Source organism: Sceloporus occidentalis, unplaced genomic scaffold, assembly GCF_023333645.1.
Source record: "Sceloporus occidentalis isolate IW3139 unplaced genomic scaffold, rSceOcc1.0.p SCAF_3, whole genome shotgun sequence".
Taxonomy (NCBI): domain Eukaryota; kingdom Metazoa; phylum Chordata; class Lepidosauria; order Squamata; family Phrynosomatidae; genus Sceloporus; species Sceloporus occidentalis.
Genome location: NW_028316983.1, coordinates 135,183,630 through 135,210,369, shown reverse-complemented (window position 1 = coordinate 135,210,369; position 26,740 = coordinate 135,183,630). Strand labels below are relative to the sequence as shown.

The 26,740-nt window shown below is 41.1% G+C and overlaps 1 protein-coding gene across 1 annotated transcript in view; it reads left to right on the top strand.

Annotated features, from left to right (window-relative positions):
* Nucleotides 1-26,740, top strand: part of ADAMTS16 (ADAM metallopeptidase with thrombospondin type 1 motif 16) — a 92,839-nt gene that overhangs the window by 56,480 nt on the left and 9,619 nt on the right. Inside the window, exons 17-20 of the mRNA XM_089516395.1 lie at nucleotides 4,339-4,477; nucleotides 17,455-17,581; nucleotides 23,916-24,117; nucleotides 26,369-26,563. Of these exons, the coding sequence (XP_089372521.1) occupies nucleotides 4,339-4,477; nucleotides 17,455-17,581; nucleotides 23,916-24,117; nucleotides 26,369-26,563 (663 nt within the window). The remainder of the gene's footprint in view (nucleotides 1-4,338; nucleotides 4,478-17,454; nucleotides 17,582-23,915; nucleotides 24,118-26,368; nucleotides 26,564-26,740) is intronic.

Here is a 26,740-nt window from a genome sequence, read left to right as displayed (position 1 = left end):
CTAACAGCCAATCAGGTTAATAGCAATGTGAATAAGTGAAGCTGAAGCAGGAAAAATAAAAAAGACCGACAGCTGAGTAAGGATGGGAAAATATATTTGGAAATATTTGGAAAACGGACAAAAAATGTTTCCTGAGCGTTGGTAACTCTAAGAAGGAAGATCCTACACCAAAGAGGGCCTTGGCCCTTTGGGACATATTCTGTACAAAATTGGCACAAAAACAATGTCTTCTTCACAGAAATATTACTTGCTGCATAGAAAATGAAGTTTTGCACACAAAGCAACTACAGCATTTTTTGCACAGGAAGCATTTTCTGTGAAGAAAATAGTATTAGTGTGCGGTTATATTATTTTTGTAAGGAGAATGCTGTTTTCTCTGCAAAAGTACTAAGTGCTAGTTTTGTGCAGATAAATCCCAAATCACAATTAGACCCTATCTGCACAGGCCAAATAAACTGGCTTCCTCGCATCCTCTCAGTGAAGAGTCTGGATGACACAGGGCCCAATCCTCGAGTCGGGTGTGAACAGACCAGACAATATCCACCCCATTCAGTGCCAAACCTGAGGCATGCCTCTCTTATTATGGAGTTTTAAAAAACCACCTGTTTCCTCCAGATATTTCCAGAGGATTTACAGCCCTTGGTTCCAATGCTGGGTGGCTGTTTAAAATGATTTTCTTTCTGCCACCTGGCATGGCCACTTGCCACACATTGCTTACTCTGAGATCAGAATAAGATGCCCAATCATGTGACTGAGAGTGGATGCCTTATTCTGACTTCAGAGTAAGTGATACACCACAGCAGTGGCTGCACTGGGTGGCAGAGAGTAATATGTATGTACCAACTGCCCAGCATCTGAATGGAGAACCTGATGTAATGTTGGGACATCTGGGAAGCTCCAGACCAGGATACTCCAGAATGCCCCCAGAGCACCCTGCCTAGTGCAGATTGGATCATAGGTGCTATCCAGACCAGCGCTTTGCGCCGGCCTTGATTCGTGCTAGGGTTGCCTGAGGGTAGCATGTTGCGGCAGCATCAAAATGGCGGCGCCCTGTCTACATGGGTGCCGCCATTACAATTTGACAGATGCATAGCGTCCGCACGTTGCGTTGTGCTTGCGACGTCACCAGTGTGCCATTTGCGCACTCAGGCATCGCAAGCATGACGAAAAAAGAACCTGCTTTTTGGGGGTTCTTTTTCCACCAGCGGGAAGCCACGCGGTTTATCTGCTGCAGTTTCCCGCCGGCAGAAAAGGAGGTGGCGTCCCGCCACTATCTTCAAAAACAAATTTTCTAACACATTCTCACAGAGGGAAGAAAACTGCTAAAATTATTCATAGCACCCTTCAAAAACAAAATTAGCCCCCCCCCCAAAAAAAAAAATGCATTCATTCAGCTAAACCAAGAAGGAACAACTGTCAAGGGAATAAAGAGTATTTCACCAGAGTGAAGTCAAAAATTCTCCCATTGGTGGAGGGAGTTTTCTGAGTAAATTTCTTACATCTTTCCTTTTCCTGACCCATTCCCCAAGAAAAAGAAGGTTATTTGCAGACATTTTCTCCCAGATGTTCTGCACTGTTTCTTAAGGTAGCTACATAATATATAATGTATAATGCAGAATAATACTAAGTCCAGGACATTTGTAGAGAAAAGGTAGAAAAACATTATTTATTTATTTATTTATGCATGCATGCATGCATGCATGCATGCAATGTAGGGGGCTGAATTCCAGCTATGGGTGATGCTGAGATCACAGGTGGTTCAAAGCAAAGTGAATAGGACCAGCTATAATTAATTATTAATTTGGAAAATTCCCAGTAGTTACACAGAACATCACTCTGTTCTTTGTACCTCTATCCTGAATAAGCTGTAGTGCAATAGCTTTCTTACCTGCAAACCACAGCAGAGTATTTGGTGGCGCAGTGGTTAAATGCCTGTACTGCAGCCACTCACTCACAAACCGCAAGGTTGCGAGTTCAATACCAGCAAAAGGGCTCAAGCTCGACTCAGGCTTGCATCCTTCCAAGGAGGTCACTAAAATGAGTACCCAGATTGTTGGGGGCAATTAGCTGACACTTTGTAAACTGCTTAGGGAGTGCTTAAGTGCACTGATAAGCGGTATAGAAATGTACTTCCTATTGCGATTGCTATTTAAAATTTAAATTCTTACAATCTTCTTTTAGTAGAAAAACCTTGCAGGGCCAAATCCCCATGAGCCACATCCAGCCTGTGGCTCAAACCTAACCCATCCCTGGTATAGAGAGGATGCACTGTGGAGGCCACATAGCCAGCACTGTTACTGCAGTACCAAATGTCAGCCAATGGTGAGCCCCTCCTTTGGGAATATGTTGGAAATGTTCTCATACTGAAGAAATTTGATGAAAACGTCTCCCCTATTTCTCTGCCCACAAGTACAATGGACGGTTTGGAGAGTATTTCTGTGCAGCTAGAGAGCAACATCAGAATACCACAAATATTTCGTTAGAGAAATTCTTTAGGAGGAGAGAGTTATGAGGGAAGATACTGTTCAGGCTAAGCTAATTGGATATTCAATACTTCTCTATGAACTGAGGGACCATAATGGCAGAAAGAACCTTTTGCTGACTCCCTTGCTAGCGACACTCAGAATTATGAGTAAAGACATGTTCCAATGAAATCAGATATTTAAAAGAGAAACAGGTAGAAGTACATAGATTTAACTCAAGCTGTTCCAAAATTCTTTACTGTTCCGTTTTCTAAAGAGAAGAGTTGGATAAGCTAAACCTACTACATGTCCAACACCTTCTAAGGAATTTTGGGGGCAAAATAGATGGCCCCAAAGAAGTGGCTTGCCGCTGCACCTCTGAGTGTTGGATTGGGGCTGCAGCAACTGCTTGCCACGGTCCTGATCCAGCATTTTTCTGGCCTTTGCCGCAGTAGCAGCACTTTTTGGTGCTCCTTTTGGCATGTGGCATCTGAATGCCACACCAAAGGAGTGCCATAACACCACCTGCCATACAGTCAGGTAGGCAGCATGACAGTAGCCTGAGGGTGGAGTTGGGGCATGCAGTGTGCAGCTGGCGTGCCCCCACTCTACTCCGACACCAGCCCTTTGGGCTGGTCTGTTTAGCCTCTTAATGGGACTAGCAGGGAAACAGTATGCAAATAGTTTGTAAGAGGATTCTATAGTTGCTGACACAGCAGCTCATATAATGATGCTAAAAGATACTTGAAGTATTTTGCCTTCACATCACATGGCGGTCCAAGCCTGGCTCTGCTGCTGGGGAATAAAAATACTGGGCCCAACTACTATTAAGTTGGCAAGATGAAGACAGGAGTGTATTGTAGCTAGAAAGAAACCAATATTCAGTTTGGTTGGACTTGTAAGCACACAGAATGCAACAGCCTTCATAAAAGCTAAAGGAATACTTCCTTACTCGTCTCTGGGCTATTGGTGTAAACAAATTACTTTAATGTTGTTACTGGTCTCCCATTATTTCTCACCTTTGCTCCAAGCCAGGTGGACATCCCTTCAAACACCAGTTCAAAACTGTCACTGAACTAAAACGTTAACAAACAGACATTGTTCTTCCTGTTGTCCCTGTGCATCATGGATGTGTCATGAAGAGGAAACCACATCTCTAAAGGAGTGGATGTATCTATGTCTCTTCATTCTGTGGAACAGTTAGAAGATTGGGTGTAATGCAGGACATGTTGGATGTTGTGGCTGTCTACCTGTTTGCCAAATACTGGATATCATTTGAACTATCATAGCAAAATAAATAAATAAATAAATAAATAAATAAAGTATTGGAATATTGAAGCTGTCTAGTACTGAACTTTCAGTGTTGAGCCCCTTTGTTTGTTTGTTTGTTTTTAAGTCACGCTTATCCCACTGATTTTGCAAGGACAGAAGCTCCCGGTCCTTGAAAATCAGTGGGCTAAGCATGGTTCGGAGATGGGTTGTATTTTCTGGCAGCATTGATGGTGTTTTGCTGTGCGATAACACTTGTTTGCAGCCATTCAAGCCCATTACCATGCCCAGATCAGGCGAAAAATGAAGTGCAATAATCTCCATAGTCACTGTAACATGGCTTGATCTACTTTACTAGGTTGTTATATGTATAAGCAAACGTAAATCCATTGGAGGTCTAGAGGGACTAAATATATGTTTCAGCTTCCTTCTGTTTCTGCCGGACTCTCTAAACTCACCTCTCATTTTGCTTTTGGGAAGAACTCTAATTATACTTGTGTTTCTATTTTAAAGGACTGATAAATTCTTGGAGATTCCTCCATCAAAACTTTAGCAAGTGTCGATAACATGCTGATTATATTCATCCTTGTTTTTGTTTTTTCCTCAGCTTCTTTCCCAAGGTAAAAATATAGGAATTGCCTGGGAATACTCTCTTCCTAAGGCAGAAAATGAAAGAATGACAGCCATGAAACATAACTATACATGGACCATCATCCACTCTAAATGCTCAGTCTCATGTGGAGTAGGTAATGTATCTCTGAAATGTTTAAAGATACAGTGTTACTGCAGACCGCAGACTCTTTCCTGTCCATAAATAGCCCTCCCAAGAATACACCAGGCACCTCACAAGTGTAACCTATAGAAAGCTTCTTTATGGACTATATAATTAGGCTGCTTCCCAAATATTATGTTAAATTTGGATGCTTAGGGGAGGCTTAGCTTGCCATGTTGATCTACAGAGTGCAGAGAAAGAAATTTTTTTAGTTGATAAAATAGAAAAGGCAGTATCAACGAATAATATTTTATACCAGATGTACCCAGAATAGTACCTTCCAGTTGCATTGGTTATACTTAATAACAATTATAGGAGTTATAACCTGACATCTCTTAAAGACATTGGTCTGGAAGAGGCTGGTATAAGGTAGTTAAAGTATTTTAACATATCATTCTGACGAACAATATTAGTTGGCAAAGAAGAAGTGGGAAAAGGACTTAATTAAAGAGGGTACTTCCTATTGGGACTTAACAGCTACTAATTCTATTTCAACCTAATGATATTGGCACTGGTTGGAACTAGAGAATTATTTCTTCACATGTTTCATCTCGAAACAGCAAGTAATTCTAACACTTTTCTTCTCATTGCAAGAAAGTGTTTGAAAACCACAGAGTCTTTGAATCCTGTTCACACTTCGGGAGTTATTCCATGCAAAATTTGCATGTGCATGTTTTGCCCCCAAAACAATATTTTTTGTGTAAAATAATAATAATAATAATAATAATAATAAACTTTATTTCTACCCCGCCCTTCCATAGATATGATCAAGGCGGCTTACAAAATTTAAAACATTACAATACAAGATAAAAATTCAATATAAAAGTTAAAAACATTACTAGAAAAAACAGGAACAGGAAATCAATAAAATACACATGTCAAGGGCAAAGAGAAGGAGAAAATTAATTTACAACGGTCCGGGGTCGAAAAAGAAAAATAAGGGGCAGGAAAATAAACAATTTAACTAAAGTGGGAAGGCCAACCGAAATAAATACATCTTCAGATTTTTCTTGAAAATAACTAGTGAGGCGGCGGAGCGAAGCTCTACAGGGAGCTTGTTCCAAAGTGAAGGGGCAGCGATGGCAAAAGCCCTCTGTGAGGTCCGTGCAAGGTTTGACCTAGGGACCTCCAACAAGTTTGTCCCTGATGTTCTGAGTGTGCGGGGCGGATTATATGGGGAGAGGCGGTCCTCCAAGTACCCTGGGCCCAAGCCATTTAGGGCTTTATAGGTCAAAACCAACACCTTGTATTGAGCTCGGAAGCGAATAGGCAGTCAGTGAAGGTCTTTCAAAATAGGTGTTATATGGTCCGACCTGGAACTGCCAGCGACCAGTCTAGCTGCCATGTTCTGCACCAGTTGCAGCTTCCGGGTTTGGTACAAGGGTTGCCCCATGTAGAGCGCATTGCAGAAATCCAATCGAGAGGTTACCAAAGCATGTACAACAGATTCAAGGTCCTTATGGTCCAGGTAGGGACGCAGCTGGCGTATCAGCCGAAGCTGATAACAAGCACTCCTGACCGTCGCATCCACCTGAGAAGTCAGCTGGAGCGACGAGTCAAGGCGCACTCCCAAGCTGCGCACCGAGTCCTTCAGGGGGAGCGTGACCCCATTCAGGACCGGGTGACAGATCTCGCCACCCGAAACTGGGGAACCTATAATCAGTACTTCTGTTTTCCCTGGATTCACGCTGAGTTTGTTCTCCCTCATCCAGCCCATTACCGACGCCAAGCAGGCATCTAGAGGAGAGATGCCATCCTTAGTTACTGCATCAGTTGGAGACATAGAGAAGACTATCTGGGTGTCATCAGCGTACTGATAACACCGCGCCCCATGTCTCTGGATGATCTCTCCCAGCGGCTTCATGTAAATGTTAAATAACATAGGGGACAAAATCGCTCCCTGAGGGACACCAGATGTCAGGGCCCTCCTGTCGGAGCGACAGTCCCCCAGCTCCACCATCTGGGATCTGCCCGAGAGGTAGGAACGGAACCACTGTAAAGCAGTGCCCCCGATTCCCAACTCCCTCAGGCGTCCCAGAAGGATACCATGGTCGATGGTATTGAAGGCCGCTGAGATGTCCAAGAGCACTAACAGGGACACGCTCCCCCTGTCCATGCCCAGACGGAGGTCATCAACCAAGGCGACCATGGCAGTCTCTACTCCATAGCCCGCCCAGAAGCCGGTTATGAAGTTGCATCAGCAGTAACCAAAAAACAGACTGAGGTCCCTTGAAGACTGGCGGTGTGGTGGCTGCATCACTTGAGTCTCCTTCTCTGGTTCCTGATCTCTGAGTGTGACACCAGATTCTTCTTCTTGGACAGCTGTGTGCGTGATTTGTGAGCCTATTCAGATTTTCCTCCAATATGAGCTAGTGAAGTCTGTTACTTCTGCACCATCTTCTGTGCTTTCTTCACTTTTGAAGGCATAGCTCTAGTGTACACTAACACACTTCACACCAAAATTACTAGGCCTGGAATTACAAACTAGCTGTAAAACTGCTGCCTGTACAGCTATCACAAGTTAGAGGAGATTGTTTTCAGTCATTTTTTGAGTAAGCAAGCTTGTTAAATTTAGACAGGGTTGTTGTGGTTAACTGCCCTTGAGTAGGCCTTTATTCATGGCAACCCTGTGAATGAGACACCTCCAATCCCCCTGTCCTCAACTGCCCTGCTCAGGTCCTGCAAGCTCATGGCCACAACCTCTTTGATTGAGTCCATCCATCTTCCTCTCTTCCTCACTGCCACCTTTTGTAGAATTATTATTTTCTAGTGAGTCATCTCTTCTCATAATGTGGCCAAAGTATGACAACCTCAGGCGGGGTACAGACCGCCGCTTTGCAGCGGTCTGGCACCGCCGCCAGAAGGTCCGCGGGGGAGCCGGAGCCTTCAAACGGCCCGACTCCCGCGCGGACCGAAAAAAGAAGCTCCAAAATGGAGCTTCTTTTTGCGTCGCGTTTGCGACGTAGCGAGGCGCCAGGGGCGCGCTCGCTACGTCAGCAGCGGCGCGACGCGTCTGGACGCTGTGCGTCCGATGCGTAAAGATGGCGGCGCCCATGTAGAAGGGGCGCCGCCATCTTGTACGGACGGAGTCCGTACTAGGCCATGGGGCGTCTAAAAGAGACGCCCCTTTTTTAAAATGGGACGTCCGGAGGACGTCCCAAAGGGCTGTTTAGAAAGCCCCTCAGTTTAGTCATCTTGGCTTCCAGGGACAGTTCAGGTTTCAACTGTTCTAGATCCCATCCGTTGTATCCTTTTCTAGCATCACATCCCAAATGAGTTGATTTTCTTTCAGTCATCTTTCTTCACTGTCCAACTCTCATATCCATACATGGTAATGGGAAATATGATGGCTTGGATGACCCTAACTTTGGTATTCAGCTTGATATCTTTGCACTTTAATATATTTTCTAGTTCTTTTATAGCTGCCCTTCTGAATCCTAGTCCTCTTCTTATTTCTTGCCTGAACCTCCATTCTGATCAATGATTGCTCCAAGGTATAGGAAATCTTTATCTCCCTATATTCCATAGGTTTTATTGAACTATACAATCAAAGGCTTTGCTGTAGTCTATAAAGCATATGCTGATTTTCTTCTGTAGTTCTCTGGTGTGCTCCATTATCCATCATATGTTTGTTATGTATCTCTTCCTTTTCTGAACCCAGTTTTGCACTTTTGGAATTTCTCGCTTTCATGGGAGATTAATGCAACAGTCCTGTTTTGTGTCTCCTTTTTTAGGAATGGAAATGTATAGTGATTGTTTCCAATCTGTGGGCCATTGTTTTGTTTTACATATTTGTTGGCAAATTTTAGTTAGAACTGATGGTGATTCTGCCTCTGTACATTGCAGCAGTTCTATTGGTATTTAATCTGTTCCTGGTGATTTATTCTTTCAAATGCTTAAAGTGCCACTTTTACTTTAATTTCAAGAAAATGAGGTTCATCTTCATATGTTTCTCCTTTTCTTTAGGCTCCCCAATATTATAGCCAGTTCTTTCATTCTCAAATCTAAAACTCTGGGTACATCTACACTGCAGAAATAATGGACTTTGATACAACTTTAACTGCCATAGCTCCATCCTACAGAATCCTGGGATTTGTAGATTTGTGAGGCACCAGCATTCTGGCAGAGAAGGCTAAAGACCTTGTAAAACCACAAACCTAAGGATTCCATAGGATGTAACTACAGCACTCAAACAGCATTATTTCTACAGTGTAAATACACCCCTTCTCTCTAATAGATCAAACCCCTGTCTCTAACAGCTCAAAGTCCTGTGTCAACTCAACACCCTGTCAATGGTAGCTTCAAACTCTGTCTAAAATCCAAATCCTATCTGAATTTCTCCAAGGCAAGTCTCTGCCTTTTTAATACATTCTGTTCCCCCACAGCCCCCCTGCACAATCTCTCTGAACCAGGATGGACTGCCTTGAAGCCAAGTCTGCCTAATAACCTCTTTCACATTCCCCCATATCTAGCCCTTTTTAATGGACCTCTGAAGGAGATTACCTTCTAGAACTAAACAATAAACAATAATAATAATAGAATCATAGAGTTGGAAGAGACCACAAGGGCCATCCAGTCCAACCCCTTGCCATGCAGGAACTTTCAATCAAAACATATCCTACAGATAAGCCCTAAACTTGTTTGTTGCTCATTAACAACTTCTGCAATGATGGCATCTCTTGCTGCTCTTCCTTGAAAAATAAAGTTAACACTTGTGAGCTTTCCAGCAGAACTGTGTACCTTCTGAGCAGTGAGAGGAGGCGGACTGAAAGTACTGTGGTTTTGCTTTATACATATACTCTGTGTATTAGTATGTTGTATGTCTTGTGGCACTTGGGTGATGGTGAAAGAGTCAAACAGTGCAACTTACCCCAAGTAAGGCAGCACAATCAGACTGGTGATGAGAACAATGATTCGCAGCACTGAGCTTGGGGCCAGCACGAAAGTCTTTTTTAATGTCATCAACCATCCTGTCAAGTGTGCTCTTACAGTAAACTAGCCCTGTAGCATACCAAGCCTTCCTCCCAAAAAGGGGCAATAGGCCTGTAGTGCCCCAATCTTTGCTTCTCAATGAATCAATTGCTGAATGCTGAATCAAAAGATAGGGCAATAGATCTGTAGTTCTCCAAGTCTTATAAACCAGCTAGTGAACCTTACTATACTGAACCTCCTTTAAGCCTGCAGCATTCAGCATAGACCTCAAAAGGGGGTGCTAATAAACACACTGGGGGTATAGCCTAACAGGTGCGGTACTGTTCCCTACCTACTTGGTCCCCCTCTAAGAAACTTCCAACTCAGCTCAAACTTTATAAGGGCTTTTGATTTTAGCTCTTAAAGTCTTGGAAAGGGCTGCTTGAAAGGCCTGTTGTGCTCTACAATCAATCTTTGGTAATCCACTGAGTGTGGGTACAGCCTGTTGTTACCACCAGTCCCATGGGTGTCACCAAATTTGCCACTGCAGCAGTCACTGCCATAGTTGCCACTGAAATCATTGCCACAACCACCATCATCATCACAACTGCAAAGTACTCTGCTGCTTTGCTCTAGTCTTCTCTGATGTTGATTTGACAAAGTTCAGTCATGAACTGAAGCTGGGAGCCTCATGCTTTGGCTTAAAAAGCCAGGGGGCAGACCTATACCTGGTCCCACTCCCCAAGACTCTACCAGGCTTCCACTGGTCATCCTCTCCCTGAACACCACTAAAATGTACAGGCTTCTGGGAAGACGAAGAGGAGGTCACAGTCCTCAACAATGGCAACTGTCAGGTTCCTCTGGCTGCCATGTCCTGGTAAATTAGCAATGCCATTCTAGTCTTGTCAGATAAAACCAATTAGTTCTTTATACAAGATAGGTTCACTGGGTCGCAGAAATAGTTGGTCTATAAAAACAGAATAGACCATTTCTTTCCCCTCTACCACACTGTTCTTTACCTCGTCTGGTGACCTGTGATACATTCCCTTCATTCCTATCCCTCTGCTTGAGAAATCTCCATTTCTTCCACCATTTTAAGTTTTTGCTTCCTGCACTGATCCCTTCCAGATGTTATTGTTGCCTTCTGTCTTCCTCCAGAGCAGAATTCTCTGCAAATGCCTGAATTTATTTGAACTCAGACAAATAATTTAAATTGTGAACTAAGAAATTATTAAAGTGAACAGGCCACAAACTCTAAGTCCTTGACTGCATGGGCCAAAAATAACCAGCCTCCCCATGTCCTCTTAGCATGGAGTTCAGATGATGCAGGGCCCAATCCCTGAGTCTAGCATGAACACTCTGGATGAGATCCATCTTACGCTGACGGACTATTGCTGCGCAAAAACTGGCCACCCTTGTTGTTATTACTGGGCACTGGTCTGCCAGCAAATAAGATACATAAAATTCATCAGTTCTTCCAGGAAAACAAGAACTGGATTAATAAAAATATGGTGATAACCATAGTAAAAAGGACAATGCAATAATACATGACCTATAGTCTCCACAGTACCAGTTCCACAGGGGCATATGCGTAGATCATAGGGAACATTTTTGTATCTCCCTTCCAATAAGGCTGAAGGTAGAACATTAAATTTTGCTAAAGTGAATGCTATCCTATGTTTTGGAAAGGTTAGAAGACTCAAATGGTTAACTAACAAAAAAGTATAAATATTTATTTATTTATTTATTTATTTATTTAGAGTATAGGTTCTTAGAGCAGCTTACAACGGTTAATTAGATGGTTCCCTGCCTCAGGCTTACAATCTAAAAAGATGTGACACAAAAGGAGGAGGGAATGGCATTGGGGAAGGGGATCAGGTCCAGCAGTTCTTCTCTCCCTCTGAGGCCTGGACCATGGCAGATGGACTGGAGGGAGGGCTCTGCTTCTTAGTCCAAGCCAAGCCCAATGGAATGGGGCCTGCATCTCTCCCTCCAAGGCTGGAAGGCAGCAGATGGACTGGAGGGAGGGCTCTGCTTCTTAGTCCAGGCCAGGCCCGATGGAACTGGGCCTGCATCTCTCCCCATAAGGCCGGATGGCATCAGAAGGACTGGGGGGAGGCCTCTGCTTCTTAGCCCAGGCCAGGCCAGTCAACCAATTACAAATCTACCTAATAGTTGCATTGTCTAGCCCACATTTTACTAGCTTTTTGCAAGAATTTTTTGGAGGATCTTGTTGAAGGCATTATTGAAATCAAGATATGTTATATCCACAGCATTCCCTTCATCTACCAAGCAGGTAATTTTATCCAAAAGAGAGAGAGAGAGATCAGATTAGTCTGGCATGGCATGTTTCTGAGAAACCCATGTCAACTTTTTGTGATTATGGCATTCCCTTCTAAATGTTCACAGACTATCTGTTTAATGATCTGCTCTAGTATCTTTCCTAGTATTGGTGTCATGCTAACTGAGTGGTAATTGTTGTGATCTTCTTATTTTTTTTTTCATTTGTTTTGAACATGCGGACAATATTTGCTTTCCTCCAGTCTGCTAGGACTTCTCCTGTTCTCCTGGACTTCACAAAGATTATTGCCAGTGGCTCTGAGATTACTTCTGTCAGTTCTTTTAATACTCTGAGAGAAGACTGGCTGGGGGCAAACAAATGGGTGTTTGAACAGATCAAACCAGAAATCCCCCTGGAAGCCAAGATGATGAAACAGAGATTGTCATATTTTGGCCACATCATGAGAAAGCATGTCTCACTCAAAAGGACATTAATGCTTGGAAAGTTGGGGGGCAGTAGAAAAAGAGGTAGACTACATGTCAGATGTATAGACTCACTCAGCGATATTATGGACATAAATTTACAACAGTTGAGCGGGAAAGGCGGCATATTATTATTATTATTATTATTATTATTAGTGCAGGATAGGGGGTCTTGGCGATGTCTCATCCATAAGGCCACCATGAGTCAGGGCTGACTTGAAGGCAGTTAACAACAATAACAACAACAAACCTTTGAGAAGAAATTGAGTGAAGAATAACATCCCTTGGTCCGATGAGCCATATGCAAAAGAGAAAATACCGTATTTTCCGGCGTATAAGACGACTGGGCGTATAAGACGACCCCCAACTTTTCCAGTTAAAATATAGAGTTTGGGATATACTCACTATATAAGACTACCCCTCTTCCAACGCACACCAAATAAAAATTAAAAAAACATCAGATTTGATTTCAATATGGTAATTTTAATTCAAATGACATGTAGGTACTTAGCAGGAAACCTTGTTGTATACAAAGCCTGCTTGGATTGGTCAGCTCTCCCTGCCTGCCCAGCCCTCCCTGTCTCCAAGACTATCAGAGCAGTAGCTGCTTTCATACGAACGTTGCATACGGTGGGGATGTGGCTGCGGCTGTTTTTGAGCTCCCCCCACCATATGCGGCGACCGCAGATTCTCCAGTCTGGCTCAGAAGTTTCAGCACCTGCCCTATAAGATGACACCCAGCGTATAAGATGACCCCCAACTTTTGAGAAGATTTTCCTGGGCTAAAAAGTAGTCTTATATGCCAGAAAATACAGTAGTTCTTGCACATTTAACAATTGTGCATATATTATACTTATACCTGCTTATATTAACTTTCTGATTTATTTACTCATCATGCAGGAGCTGTGTCCTCTTTTCCACCTAGATGGCTTCCTGTAGTTATTCTCAGTAGTGATTAACCCTATGCATAGGTGGAATTAGATGTGAGTTTTGTCACATTCTCATAGAGGACATCACAATTTCTTACTGGCGATCCAAATTACAAAATCTTACAGGCAATCCAGCCTTTCTTCTTCTTCTTTTTTCTTTTTTTAGCCCATTTTCTGACATTAAACACATTTTAGCATGCCAAGGGAAAGCTGCAAACTAAAAATAAAACAATTCATTTTTATATCATTTGTTTTTTTCAGCTGTGTGATAATGTGCACATTTGCAAGGTGGTTATGGGTATCTCCCTCCTTTGTCAGCTTCACTTCACCATTATGATTCCAAAATCTGTATGATCCCAGTTCTCCCTTTTCCATTATATTCACTGCTATGACTTTCAGTGACCCAAAAGGAACATTCTGCTTCAGCTATGGAATCTACATGCTTCCAGTTCCAAAGAAATGGACATTTGTTTCCAACTCAGTACACTGTCTGCCTTCTCAGTCTTGGCAGATAATATTACCAGTGTTTCCAGTGTCTGAGGTGTGTGTGGAGTGGAATGGGAAAAGTCTGGGTGGGTAAGAGAATAGTGCTGTGCTTACTTAGCATTATAGCAGCATGGCCTGTAATCCAAGTCTACGATTTTCTCCCTCCTTTGCCAGGCTCCTCACCATTATGACTCCTAGAATCTGTAGGATCCAAATTCCAGTATGGGACCAGGATGGAAGGGGATAGGATTTAGTGGGTAAGGGACCAGTCTTATGCTACCTTCGTATCATGGTTGTTCAGCATGAGTTTCTGCCCACACTCTGAGAAGTAGCAAAAGCAGTGAGGGAGATTGTGACTGCCATCTGCATCAAGGCACTAAGCCATATTTACTCCCCATCCACTTCCACTGACTGGCAACTTCTCCTTTCTTTCTTCCATGAACATCCCTTAGCAAGAAAGAGGAGGATGGAGACAAGGCAGAGGGAATTCTTGTATCAAGCAAGGTGCATACAGGAGGCTGGCAGAAAGGGTGAGAAGAAGGCAAAGTTCCCTTTGGGGAAAAGGCAGGGAACCAGACAGTGGGGGTCATGCAGGTATACATCATCAGCTGTCCACTATTTGAACTGCAGTTGTGAAAAGAAATGGGAAGAAGTTGAAACTGTTGCCAGTAAAATGCAGATAACACTTCAATAGCAACAACAACTTTAACAGTTGTCAGTTTTCCCCTACATTTCCTGAAAAATAAGTCCAGCTTCTAACATGTTTGGTTTTGACATGAGAAGATAGTTGTTGCTATCATTGTTTTCATCGTTGTGCTAAGGAGCAGTCTGTCATATGAGCCTCACCTGCAGCTTGATATAATAGATGCTAAATATTGTAATTTACATTCCTTCATCAAAAGACTTAATCGAGAAACCCAGAGTGAACTTGGAGGCTTGCTTTATCTGTATGAATAAAAAGGCTGCTGTTGCCTCCCCTCACATACTTTCTCCTCAAGGCAATTTAAAGAGCCATTTCCCTCTGTGGGGACTGTTGAGTGTTGCCAATTATCCTTTAAGCATCTGAACTTTTTGCTAGTCATACTGCAGACAGCATGTGATGATCCAGTCTATAAAATGCATGAGCAGCTTGTCTGGAGGCCCAGCAAGCCATACATCGTGTAACTAACAAAAATAGCAGAACATCTTACATGAAGCAGTGAGGCTGATAATAAAACAGGAGTAAATTGTGGAAGAGAATACAGTACTTCCATCTCTGGGTGAAATGTTCAGTCACCAATGGTGCAAATCCCACAGTTAGTTTAGAAGGAAATTATGTCTTGTTTTTGTTGCATCAGGAGAGAACAAATTCCTGAGAAATATCCTAGAAAATAGATCTGGAGCAAAGAGAGAAGATTATGGTAGAAAAGAAGTTTGTATAGGCAGATTCTAAAATGGCTTTCTTTAAAATGGCCTTTGCTGTGTTCTCATACCTTTGTCTTGTCTAAAGGAAGGGAGATTCTTGATTTATTGAAAGCTTGTTGACATTATGTCGGTCTATGACACCCAGATACATAACTGTCTATGAGAGCAGGGAAGAAGGGAGACAGAAGAGGGCCCAGAAGAGTTACTCAGAAAGTAGCCAGCATGCCCCCATGTAGATACAAGACAGTGCCAGATTTAAGATCTTTGGGGAAGCATTTTGTCTCAGTCCCACCACCTTTCAAGGCATAGCTGGTGAGGACCCAGGAGAGGCCCTTTTCTGTGGCTGCTTCTGGCCTGTGGAATTCTCTCCCGTGGAAAGTCTGGTTGGACCATCCCTTGCTTGATTTCTACCAGCAGTTGAAGACATTTCTAGTCAGGAAAGCCTTTTGAATTTTAATTATATGTGTTAAATTGTGTGCTGTATTTTCTTAATCTTTGCTGGAAATTATGTTTTAAATATGTTTTATACATTTTTAATTTTTTTATTTTGTGTTTTTAATAATATTATTGTTTAATTCTTTTTACATTTTGTAAATAAATGTTTTGTGAGGATGTGGTGGCTCAGTGGTTAAGGTGCTGACTCTGATGATGGCAAGATTGGCAGGTTGGCAGGTTGAGACCCAAGCGCCATGTGACGGAATGAGCCCCCATCACTAGTCCCAGCTTCTGCCAACCTAGCAGTTTGAAAGCATGTAAAAGTGCAAGTAGATAAATAGGTGGGAAGGTAACAGTCTTCTGTGCAGTCATACTGGCCATATGATTACCAAGTCACCTTTGACAATACTGGCTCTTCGGCTTAGTAACAGAGATGAGCACTGCCTCCTACAGTTGGATACAACTTGACAATCTTGTCAAAGGGGAAACCTTTACCTTTAAATAAATATTTTCCCTTGATCTTTTCAAATTTCTGTCAGCCTTGAATCCCATCTTGGGACAAAGGCAGGATATACATTCAGTAAATAAAAATAGATGGCACACACTTGACAGAAAAACAGTTCTTTATTATCATCTTCTATAGTGTACTGAAATCGTTCCCTTGACCCAAGGAAAAGCTTTCTTATGAAAAATAGTCTCATTGTGAATAGGCCAACTTGAGAGTAAGGAAAAGATGGAGGCCTACACCCTCCCATCCCCTTTTCCTTTCTCATAGTTTCAAATAAAATGGTTTCTGAAATTATAGATTAATTCTAATAAATCCCTCATTGCAGGACATCTTGAAATCCTAAAGTTGGGTTTCAATGAGGCTGCAGGTTTGTAGAGTCTATATGCGGTAGGAAAAATCCAATAATTCATGCCCTGCCCACCCTTTTCACTTCCTGGCTGTATGCATGAAACCTTCTCCAGTAATATAACAGGTTGTAAATTCTATGTGACACATGATTGCTAAGCCAAGTGGTTGGCATAGGGCCCCAACTGCACTTTCCTTTTACCAATTTTAGGTGAGTTAATGGCTGCCCACATATATTCAGCTGCATTCCCTAGGGAGTAAGAGTGGTAGTCAGCAAAGAGTATGTGTTGGACTTTATGAGCATAAGTCATATCTAAAAGATGATTTCCTAGATATGTAAAACCTGTGAGTCTGTAGATGCATAAAATGGATGTACAAGGTGCATGGAATGGGTGCAACCCAGTCTGCCATCACACTTGATATTATACACTTATAACTTTCACAGCAAACATTTTGGTGGTCAGTGCACTTGTGGGGTGGGAAGAACATAAATAGAAAATTGCTGCAAACTCCACATACAGTGCAATGTTTTTTGATGGAAAAATGATGGCTTGTGAACACTAATTTACTCCACAAATAAAATCAGGAATTAAAAAAAAAAACAGAATAGGGAGATATTTGTAAACATCCCTAAACAGACTACTGTATTCTGCATGAACTCTCATTCTCTTATTTGGATGAGACTTTCCCCTGAAATAGTCTTTGAAATTAGTTCACATAATTCCTGCAAAGAAAAAGAAACCTCCATTTGGTGAAAATTCCATGCTCCCTTCCCCCTTAAAATCTCTTGGCACGTTTGCAAAAATAACTATAATGTGGGTTTAGATCTAGGTTTACACTAATTGGGAAAGAGCTGTGGGTAAGATTAAAAGAGGAACAGTCAGACTGTGAAGTAACAATTAGGAGCAAATGGTATGTATAGTTCCCAGAATGTTTAAAATTCTAAGATAATCAATTATGTGATTAGCTGATATCTAAGGAAAAGCAGTCGTGTTTATTTGAGTTGAGAATCCAAACCCTGGGAGGTAATTAGATGATCGAGAGCAGTATTTACATAGGGTTATGTAAGAAATACACAGTGGGTTTAGAAGATAATCAACAGATTGAGTTTCCAAATCTATACAGCTGCTCATTACTTCCTGCTTGCCACCTGTGTTGTTTTGTATGCAGGTCAAATGGTCACAAAAGGAAGCTGCTACAAAGATCTGCAAGCAGAAGTAGATGCCTCTTTTTGCAACTCCAAGAGTCAACCAGCTACTGGAATTATTCCTTGCAAAATGCCAGCTTGCCCTCCCAGGTAATAAAATACCATGCATTGCTATTTGTTTGTTTCCTTGTAAACACTGTCTTGTTTCCTTGTAAAATACTTTTTGATTAAGATAGGAATTTACCCTGACTGTTTTTGAACCAGTTAATACAAATACATACAGTGTATTGTATGATGATTCATAGCTTGCCGAGGCCTAGCATACTGACTGCTGAAATATTCCACCTTTATGGTCAAGGGCAAGTGTGTGTTTCAGTGTGTAAAGAGAGGCCTGGATATCACAAGGTTTCCTGAAGGAGCCATTTAACATCTGTACATGTACAGCTCTCATATCATCCAGCGTTTCACAGATGAAAGCCAGGATATGTATGGCCAAGCAAGGCATGTTGGCTAAGATGGCAAAAGTCATTAATGAGGAAGAACAGATAATCTAGCAATTTAGTTTTGCCTGAATTTATCAGGAAAGACAAGATTCCACCTTTCTTTTCATCCTGCTGAACTAAGTGCAGATGACTCAGATACTTTGAATTCAATTTGCAGCACATGAAGTAAACCAGACTAATGAGGAAAGTGGGAGGAGAAGAGAGAAATTGGGACATTTTAAAAGCATCTGAAAAAATGGAATGACAGAGAATTAATGAGAATAGTCCCTGCCAATTCAGCACATTTGGAGTGTATGATGTTTTAGTTATAGATCAAGAAATCTCAGGCTGAAATCTCACTTCTTGGCTTGAATTTACCAGGTGGATTGGGACAAGACACTGTCTCTCATTCTCAACTCTTTCTGTCCCACTGATAATATATGCAACGAAATCCTAGCCTAACTTCATTGAGAGGGTGCGGGGTGTGTGTGCAAGTCACACCAGGTGACACCCTGAGGGAGGGTCATGCCACTGCTCCCCAACATCTGCCTTTGAGTAGAAACAGGCCGTGGCATTCGCTGGCATCTCTTTAAAGCACTGAAGAGATGGGATGAGTGGGGTGAAACTTGGGGGAGGGGGAGAAAGGAGAGGCCCCAATTCAGAGGGAGAGAAGAACCACTGGACTTATTTCCCTTTCCACTGCCATTCCCTTCTCCATTTGTGTTGTTTTTAGATTGTAAGCCTTAGGGCAGGGAAATGTCTAATTAACTATCTGTAAGCTGCTTTAATGGCCTTTCTGGCTGAAGAGTGGGGGATCAATACAGTAAGTAAGTAAGTAAAGTAAGTAAGTAAATAAGGTGACTGCATATCTGAGTTGACAAGCAGTATTACTCCTTTGGTTAGCCAGGTCCTAAGTCATTTAAGACTTACAATAGATAGCCAGCACTTTGAATCAAGCAGCATTACAAATATACAGCTCTATTAGGGCGAGTGTTGTCTAGTCCTATGCAGCTGAACTACTCCGCATCTGTGCATTTGTATTTTCTGTAAGTGGCAATCTGTGGAGTGACTGGAATGTCCTATTGCAGAGGACTTTCCATAGAGATAGATGAGAGGGGTAAGATAAGTAACATCGGCCTGTTACAGACTGCCAAAATAAAGCTGCTTCGGGTCTCTTTGGAGGTATGCTGTTTAAATGATGCATGGGTCCTAAGAGTCCGGAGGTCGCGCCAAAGCCACACTCCATTCCTAAGCACTGGAGTGCAGCTTTGGTGCAGCTTCCGGATTCTTTGGGATGCATGCATCATTTAAACAGCATACCTCCAAAGAGACCCAAAGCAGCTTTATTTTGGCAGTCTGTAACAGGCCATCGACAATCAAGAGAGTAAGAAAAGTGGCCAGTGGCTTCGTCACCCTTTGCCTTCTTGACAGTAAGATTTAACATTATGTGTTGCTCTTCCAAATGATGAGTATAACCTGCAATTGAGATGTGATTCATCTTATAATGGGAAGGAATGGTCGCATACATGATACTGGAAATTGAGAAATACATTATATAATCATAAATAATAAACTTATTCAGATTTGTAGTGTTCTTATAAGAAATAACAACATATAATTTGAGCTCCAGGTAAAAGCATAAAATATTTTTCTAAGTAGCGATTTCTACTTCTATTAGAACTGTCTTTTGAGCAGAGATTGTTTTGTTTCATTTGGGGGAACTCAAATGCACAGTTTAGCCTTGAGGAAACTTCAGATTTCATTGATCCTGAATCATCATAGTGAAATAGTTCTTTAGTCACAGCACACACTAAAAATGCACAAGCAATTATTTCACAGCTTCTTATGCACATATAGTGTCTTGCATCATTTGTGTGCCCTCTCTCAAGTTAAGAGTCATTGCAAGACTGTCTGAACCCTCCAGACAATTTTTGTGTTCTACATGGTGTATTTTAGAATTCATGGCTGAAAGCCCTGAAGGGCTTGGCTGCAGTCCCAGTTTTAAACACTTAAGTTAGCTGAGCTAGCACATAAAGTCTATAAATGTTAGATTTACATGACAGCAAAGCTTAAGCTGATTATTAAGTTGCTCAGCACATTCAAAATTTGTCCAGCATAAAACATGCAGTGCTGTCTTATTCCCATGATTAATATAAATGGATGATAGAAAAAACATTATTATTATTATTATTGACAAGTTCAAGGAGATGTTACCTATTTCACTCCTCTTTAATGTTTCTTCATGGCAAGCCATAGGATATTCTCGATGCATGTTTGCTTATGTTTGATTAAATATATGTGTCAACATCCTCCTCCACACAGACTTGTGGCTGTAATAAAATATCATCTTACTTGAACCTAGCTCTACTGAGAATCTCTTTGCCACCCAATTGGCAACTTTCCTCAATAAGACCCTCAAAGGGGAGAGGAGACTGCAGCCAAATACCTTTCCTTCATGCTTGGCCCTGGCTTCAGCTGAGAAGTCCTCTCTTCATGGTATCATGAGGGGATATAGTTGGAAAGGAAAGGAAGATCCTGTGGGGCATGTGAATGTTTGGATCTCAGCCAAAATAAATATAATAAAACAATTTGACCCATATCCTGACATCATTATGTGGAGGTTTTTCCACCTGATTTTAGATAATTAGTTGGACAGGGCAGGAAATCTTAAAATATGATGATGTCAAGACAGGGTTCATTTTACTACCTGTTATAGAAAGTAACAACTAGTGATCATTTTGGAGGTCAGTCCCACCCCCCACCCCTCATGTAGTTTCAAAAATGTTGTTCCATCCCCTGAGGATTTTATTTCATACATACTGTGTGTGTGTGTGTGTGTGTATATGAATGCAAGTCCTATTGATTACCTTGATTTTTCATTCCATGTAACTGCATAGGATTTAAGCATTAACTTTATATATGATACACAAACTGAACAGTTAGAACTTTTATGAATAAATGTTCCCACTACTTACTAAAACTGAAGTATTGCTTAATATTGCTTAAAAATCAATCATCGCTATGTCATTTTTAAATCACATATACTCAGCTTGTAGCCAAAGGAGTAATGCATTCATAACTGCATTTTAATATACTGTATATAGTGTAACAAGAGAGATTCTTAATGCCAGCATTGTGATTTATCCTATTTTATTACTTTGTGCATATTATATTGCTTTGATCCTTGTTATTCCATGGGTGTTACTGAAAACCTTGAATCACTTTTTTTAAGGGAAGGCAGGATAATCGCTATCAAACTAAAGTAATAAAACAGGCAGTGCCATAACTGGAATTTAGCTGCTGTGAGCAGCTTGCCCAGAACAACAAGGGGGCTCTTTTCATGTAGCCATAGGAACCTCTTTGGTATGTCTTCTTCCCATGCTGTAAAGGTAATGTCAAAACCCTGCACCATGCAGAAAAAGAACTCACACTGCAGCTGTTACTCGTGCTAAAGTTTTCCATCTCTCCCAGAAACTGCAGAATGGCCTCTCTCACCACCCCCAGGTTCCCTGGATTGTGTAGGAAAGAGCAAAGTTGCAGTGGCTCCCACAACACAAAAGAGACCCTGAGTGCCAGGATATATTATGAGGGGAAAAAATCATGTGATGTGCTTATGGAGCTATAGGAATCAGATCGCAGGTAGAGAAAGGGTCACAAATTTTATTGCTTCCCCATATAGAAAGTTTCTACACATAGAAAACTGGTATGTCTCCTTGACACAGCTGTAAAAGCAATTTATTTTCTCAGTTTCTTTCTTTCTCTTGTTTTCATAAATATAACCTCAGTGGAACCATTGACATTCAAGACATTGTTTAGGACAGCATTAGCAAGACATAGAGAGAAAGAGAAAAAAATATATGTTACATTGGGATTAACAGTGCAAATTTCTCTTATACAAATCTCCTTGGAAGTAGGTCACCTTGAATTTAATGGGCCTTACTTCCAGGCAAACGTGTATAGGATTAGTAAGATTAACGAATTCATCAGTTTTACACTAGGTGTTGTATCCAGTAGCAGTTGGGTAGCATGCTCTGTGGAATACAAGCTTTCCATAGAGATTAACAAAACAGCCATTTACCCAGTGAACATTAGAGTTTACAAATAAAATGGAGTGCTGTACATTAATGCTTTTTAGCAAAAGCAAGCTTTAAAAAAAAGTTCTGTGAAGCAGAGCATCCAGAAGTGTTGACGGGAATGTTTTAAGTCACTTGCTGAGGACTTGGGTTACTGCTCCAGGTTTCTTTCTTTCCGTACTCTTTGCCAATCAGCTGTCATCATCTCCTGGTCTATTCCATGCCAAAGTCTGATATTGGACAGTAAGTCTGGGAGAAGAGAAAGGAGCATGAGCAAATTCCTGGGGCAGCCTGAAACCTGTTCCTGAGGTCAGTAGCTAGAACATCTGTTCAAACAGAAGAACAAGGGAAAATATGACTGCAACATGTCCTGCAATTTAGTCTGCATTTTGTTACTAGTTGTGAAATACAAGGTCAGAAGCAGAATATGTATGTGCCTATTAAATGCAGCAGGACAGACAAATAGAGAGAGAGTCTAAACAAGGTGTACTTACCAAGATGTGCTGAAAGATTGATAGGGAGTCCCCGTCACACTGAATTATTTCCCTTGCAGCAGTACTAGAAGGGGGAGTGCATGATGTAATCCGCACTTCTCATCTAGAATTTTGAAATCTGTAATGAAAAAACAACTATTCTTGGAAATTATATCACAAATGGGATAGGGACTCTGCTATTCTTTTAGCTATTGATTTGAATGAAGCCACTTGTTAATGACTGTGATGATGAGATGCAGTGAAGGAAGACCTGATTCATAGCTCATAGTCTTAACACATTCTCCATCTCTCTCATTTGGCTTTTCCTTGACTGGTGTGACTTGTTTGAAGGTAGAATCTCTGTAAAAGACCAAGCATACTTCGTCTACTTCTATAAATAATGCCACTATTTTGAACATTTATATTTTGTTGTTGTGTGCCACCAAGTTGTTTCCTGACTTATGGCAACCATAAGCCAAACCTATCACAGTGTTTTCTGAGGACTGACAGTATGTGACTTGTGCAAAGTCATCCAGTGGGTTTTCATGGCTAAGTGGGGATTCAAGCCCTAGTCTCCAGAGTCATACTGCTACACTCAAACTACTATGTCACACTGGTTCCCAACATTTATATTACTGTTTTAAAATAGCTTTTTCCCCATTTTCCAAGATGTTTATCATGTCAAGAACTACGAGGAATTATTCTGTTGGATCCAAACGTGGTCATGCTTTGAAAACACTCCCTGAGACTTAAGTTACTTGTGTTTAACATGTCCTATTGGTCTGAATGTGTTAAATATTATTAAAACTGAATTAAATCTATCATAACTTAGGCCTGTTACAGACTGCCAAAATAAAGCTGCTTTGGGTCTCTTTGGAGGTATGCTATTTAAATGATGCATGGGTCCTAAGAGTCCCGAGGTCGCACAAAAGCCACACTCCATTCCTAAGCACTGGAGTGCAGCTTTGGTGCAGCTTCCGGATACTTAGGATGCATGCATCATTTAAATAGCATACCTCCAAAGAGACCCGAAGCAGCTTTATTTTGGCAGTCTGTAACAGGCCTTAATTTACAAAACATACTTCAGAATTCAACAGTTGTTAGTTTGACAGGTATGAAAAATAGTATCTTTCAGCTATTAATGTTTGTTTTTCCTTTTTTCTCTTCTTTCCTCATCTTTCTCATTATATCAGGTAGGTATTATATTTGAAAATTTCAAAGAGAATCTCAGGATGATGTTTCAAAATTTGCTCATGTCCTCTGTATTTCCTCAGGGATGTTTGTCTGACTTCTGTTTATCCTCTTGTTACAAGAACAAAATGTCATAGTGTTGGATTCTTTAGAGAAAAGCCAGGACACAAATGTGATGAATACAAATACCAAACTATGTTCATGGCAGTCTAGGCAAAGCAATAACATTTCCAAATGTACAATGTCTCTCCGGTTCTTTTTCTAGCTGGTCTATTGGTAACTGGAGTGAGTGCAGCTTGACTTGTGGAGCAGGAGAGAGGTATCGATATGTCCGCTGCATGCAGAAAATTCAGTATAAGCCAGAATGGGTATCAGATTCTCTGTGTCGACTCCCTGTCCCAATCAAGAGGGAGCTTTGCAACACCCAAAGCTGTCCACCTGTTTGGAGCACGGGCCCCTGGTCTGAGGTAAATTAAATTCACAGGTGTTTTCTTCAAATAGTAGAGATGTTCTAGTTTTGAGATTGAGTGTCAATCAGTTATCAGCTATCAATTTATCCTAGCATCTGTCCATCTCTTGTCATATCTCTGTTCAACCAATACAGAAAAATCTGTGTATATTTTAAGGCACTGCTGGCTCACTGGATGGACACTGATGTTCTGCAAACTTAGGGAAAAAATTCACACTAATAATACAGATGCCTTGTAATTGTACTGCTGCAGAAGGACCTGCATGATAGAACAGTTAAACTCCTTAGACATAGAGCATTAGAATCATGGTAACATACTGTAGCTGTAGTGTGTCATTGTCTGGGTAGAATATTTTCCTTCCACCTGCATGGTCAGGAAAAGTTGTGTCACATCCTACTGTCTTATAGATGTATTGGACTACATTTCCCAATATTCCTAGTCAGTATGGCCACTGGTTGTGCTGTGCTGACTGGAGTAAAGGGAGTTATAGCTCAACATATTTTGAGAACTGACAACGTCAGCTTCAGAAAGATGCTGTAGTTTATTTCTGACCAGTTCACACATGCCCAAAATTCACAGGATTAAAAACCTATGTTAATGTTAAAGGAACTACAGTAACATACCTGTAACCATTTGTTTGATATCCTAATATCAGTGACACCCTTAATTTCTAACTGAACTGAAGACATTATAAACTTTACATTTACATTCATCTTTTTATTGTTACGTTATTGTTATCAAGTTGGCTTTGATGTATAGCAATCCTATGAATGAAAGATCCCTAAGGGACCTACTTGTTAACAACCCTGACTGGGTCTTGCAAATGTTGGATGACTATGGCTTCCTTGACTGAGTCAAACCACCTTCCTGTTGTTGTCTTCCTCTTTTCCTGCAGTCGTCCACTCTACTGACCATCATAATCTTTTTTCATAAGTCATGCTGTCTCATGATCTGTCAGTACAGTTATTTTATCTGGAAAGTTTAGGCTTCTTTGCTCTGGGACCTGTTTATTTATCTTTTTGGAGGCCCATGGTATCCACACAACTGTCCTCCAGTACCACATTTCAACTCAGTTGTTTTTTCTTCTGTCAGCTTTCTTCACTTTCCAGTTTTCACATATGTACATAGAAATCAGAAATGCAGTGCCATGGATGATCCTGTCTTTGGTATTTAATGGTACAACATTACACTTGAGGATTTTATTTAGTTCCTTCATAGTTTCCCTTCAAATTCTTTATCTTCTGATTTCTTGACCATAGTCTCCATTTTGATTGATGACTGAACCAAAGGATTAAAAAATCATTAATAGTTTTGAGGTCTTCATCATCCATTTTAAAGTTATGTAAATCTTTTAAGCTATACATTTACAAACATTTGGGAAAGGCGATTGCAATAGAAACAGCCTAAACATAAGTAGTATGTATTCAGTACTCTGCAGTCACAGGCTCTGTCCTTCTGTTTTGTCTATTCAAGGTAGTAGATCCATATTGAAACTTGGGCGCATTAATGTTTTTCTTGGGAAAGTGAAACTAACATGATGTAATCCTGCTTCCTTAGCAGTAATAGTTCGGGGTTCCAACTCAATCAGTCACTCTGGAGAAGGTTATGCTTTGCTTATTGGCTTGCTTAAATTTGATTTTTAAAAATGGGAGGAGGATTCTCAGCTGTTCTGCTCAAATCTGGTCTACAACAACTCTGGAGTAGTTTATCATACAGTCCAGGATGCTCATTGGAAAGCACAAATCTTCTGGCCAAAGGGAACCCTACAGTTCACAGAATTCCCTAGCACTGAGACAAGGCAGTTAAAATGGTCTCAAACTGGATTATTGCTGCAGTGTGTTTTGGACTTAAAAATACCTAACTTTTCCAAGCTCTGACCAACTCTCATTAACAACCAAGGATGGATGGAAACCTATGGCAGGGCTGTTTGTTCCCATGGTGCTTTTGTGACCTTTCCCAGAAGCATGTACCAGGAGCTGGATTGTGTGATTCTCCCATCTCATGCAGATAAGGTTGTTCTTATGTTGCTTAACCTGAGGTGCTCATGAGAACAATCTCCTTGAAAAAGTTTTGGCAGTATTTTTACTTGAAGTCATTTCAGGATACCTTAAATTATAATTGGTATTACTGATTAAAGCACTAAATATACATATGTATTAACAGAAATGACTGATGTCTTATTGTTTTCTTCCCCCTTCTGTGTAAACATTAATTCTATAAATGTTTGATTTCAATCCCACTTGTTCAGTGCTCACGAACATGTGGAAAAGGCTGGAGAAAGAGAGTGGTGGTATGCAAAAGCTCTAGTCCCTCTCCCTGGGCTCCATTTTTGTCTGATGGTGCCTGTGTAGCAGAACTGAAACCAAAGATACAAGAAACCTGCCTCCTGAAGCGGTGCCATAAACAAAAGAAGCTACAGTGGATTCTATCCACATGGACTGAGGTAAGAAACAGATAGTTCTGGTACATTTTACTTTAAAAAGACAATTACTTTTTAAAATATCATTTATTTACAAACAAACTGCATAAGCAAAAAAACCTTATGGTTCACAAAAACAGAGAAAAACTAAAATAAAACATATAACAAATATATCTCACTATTATTTACCTTCAAATATAT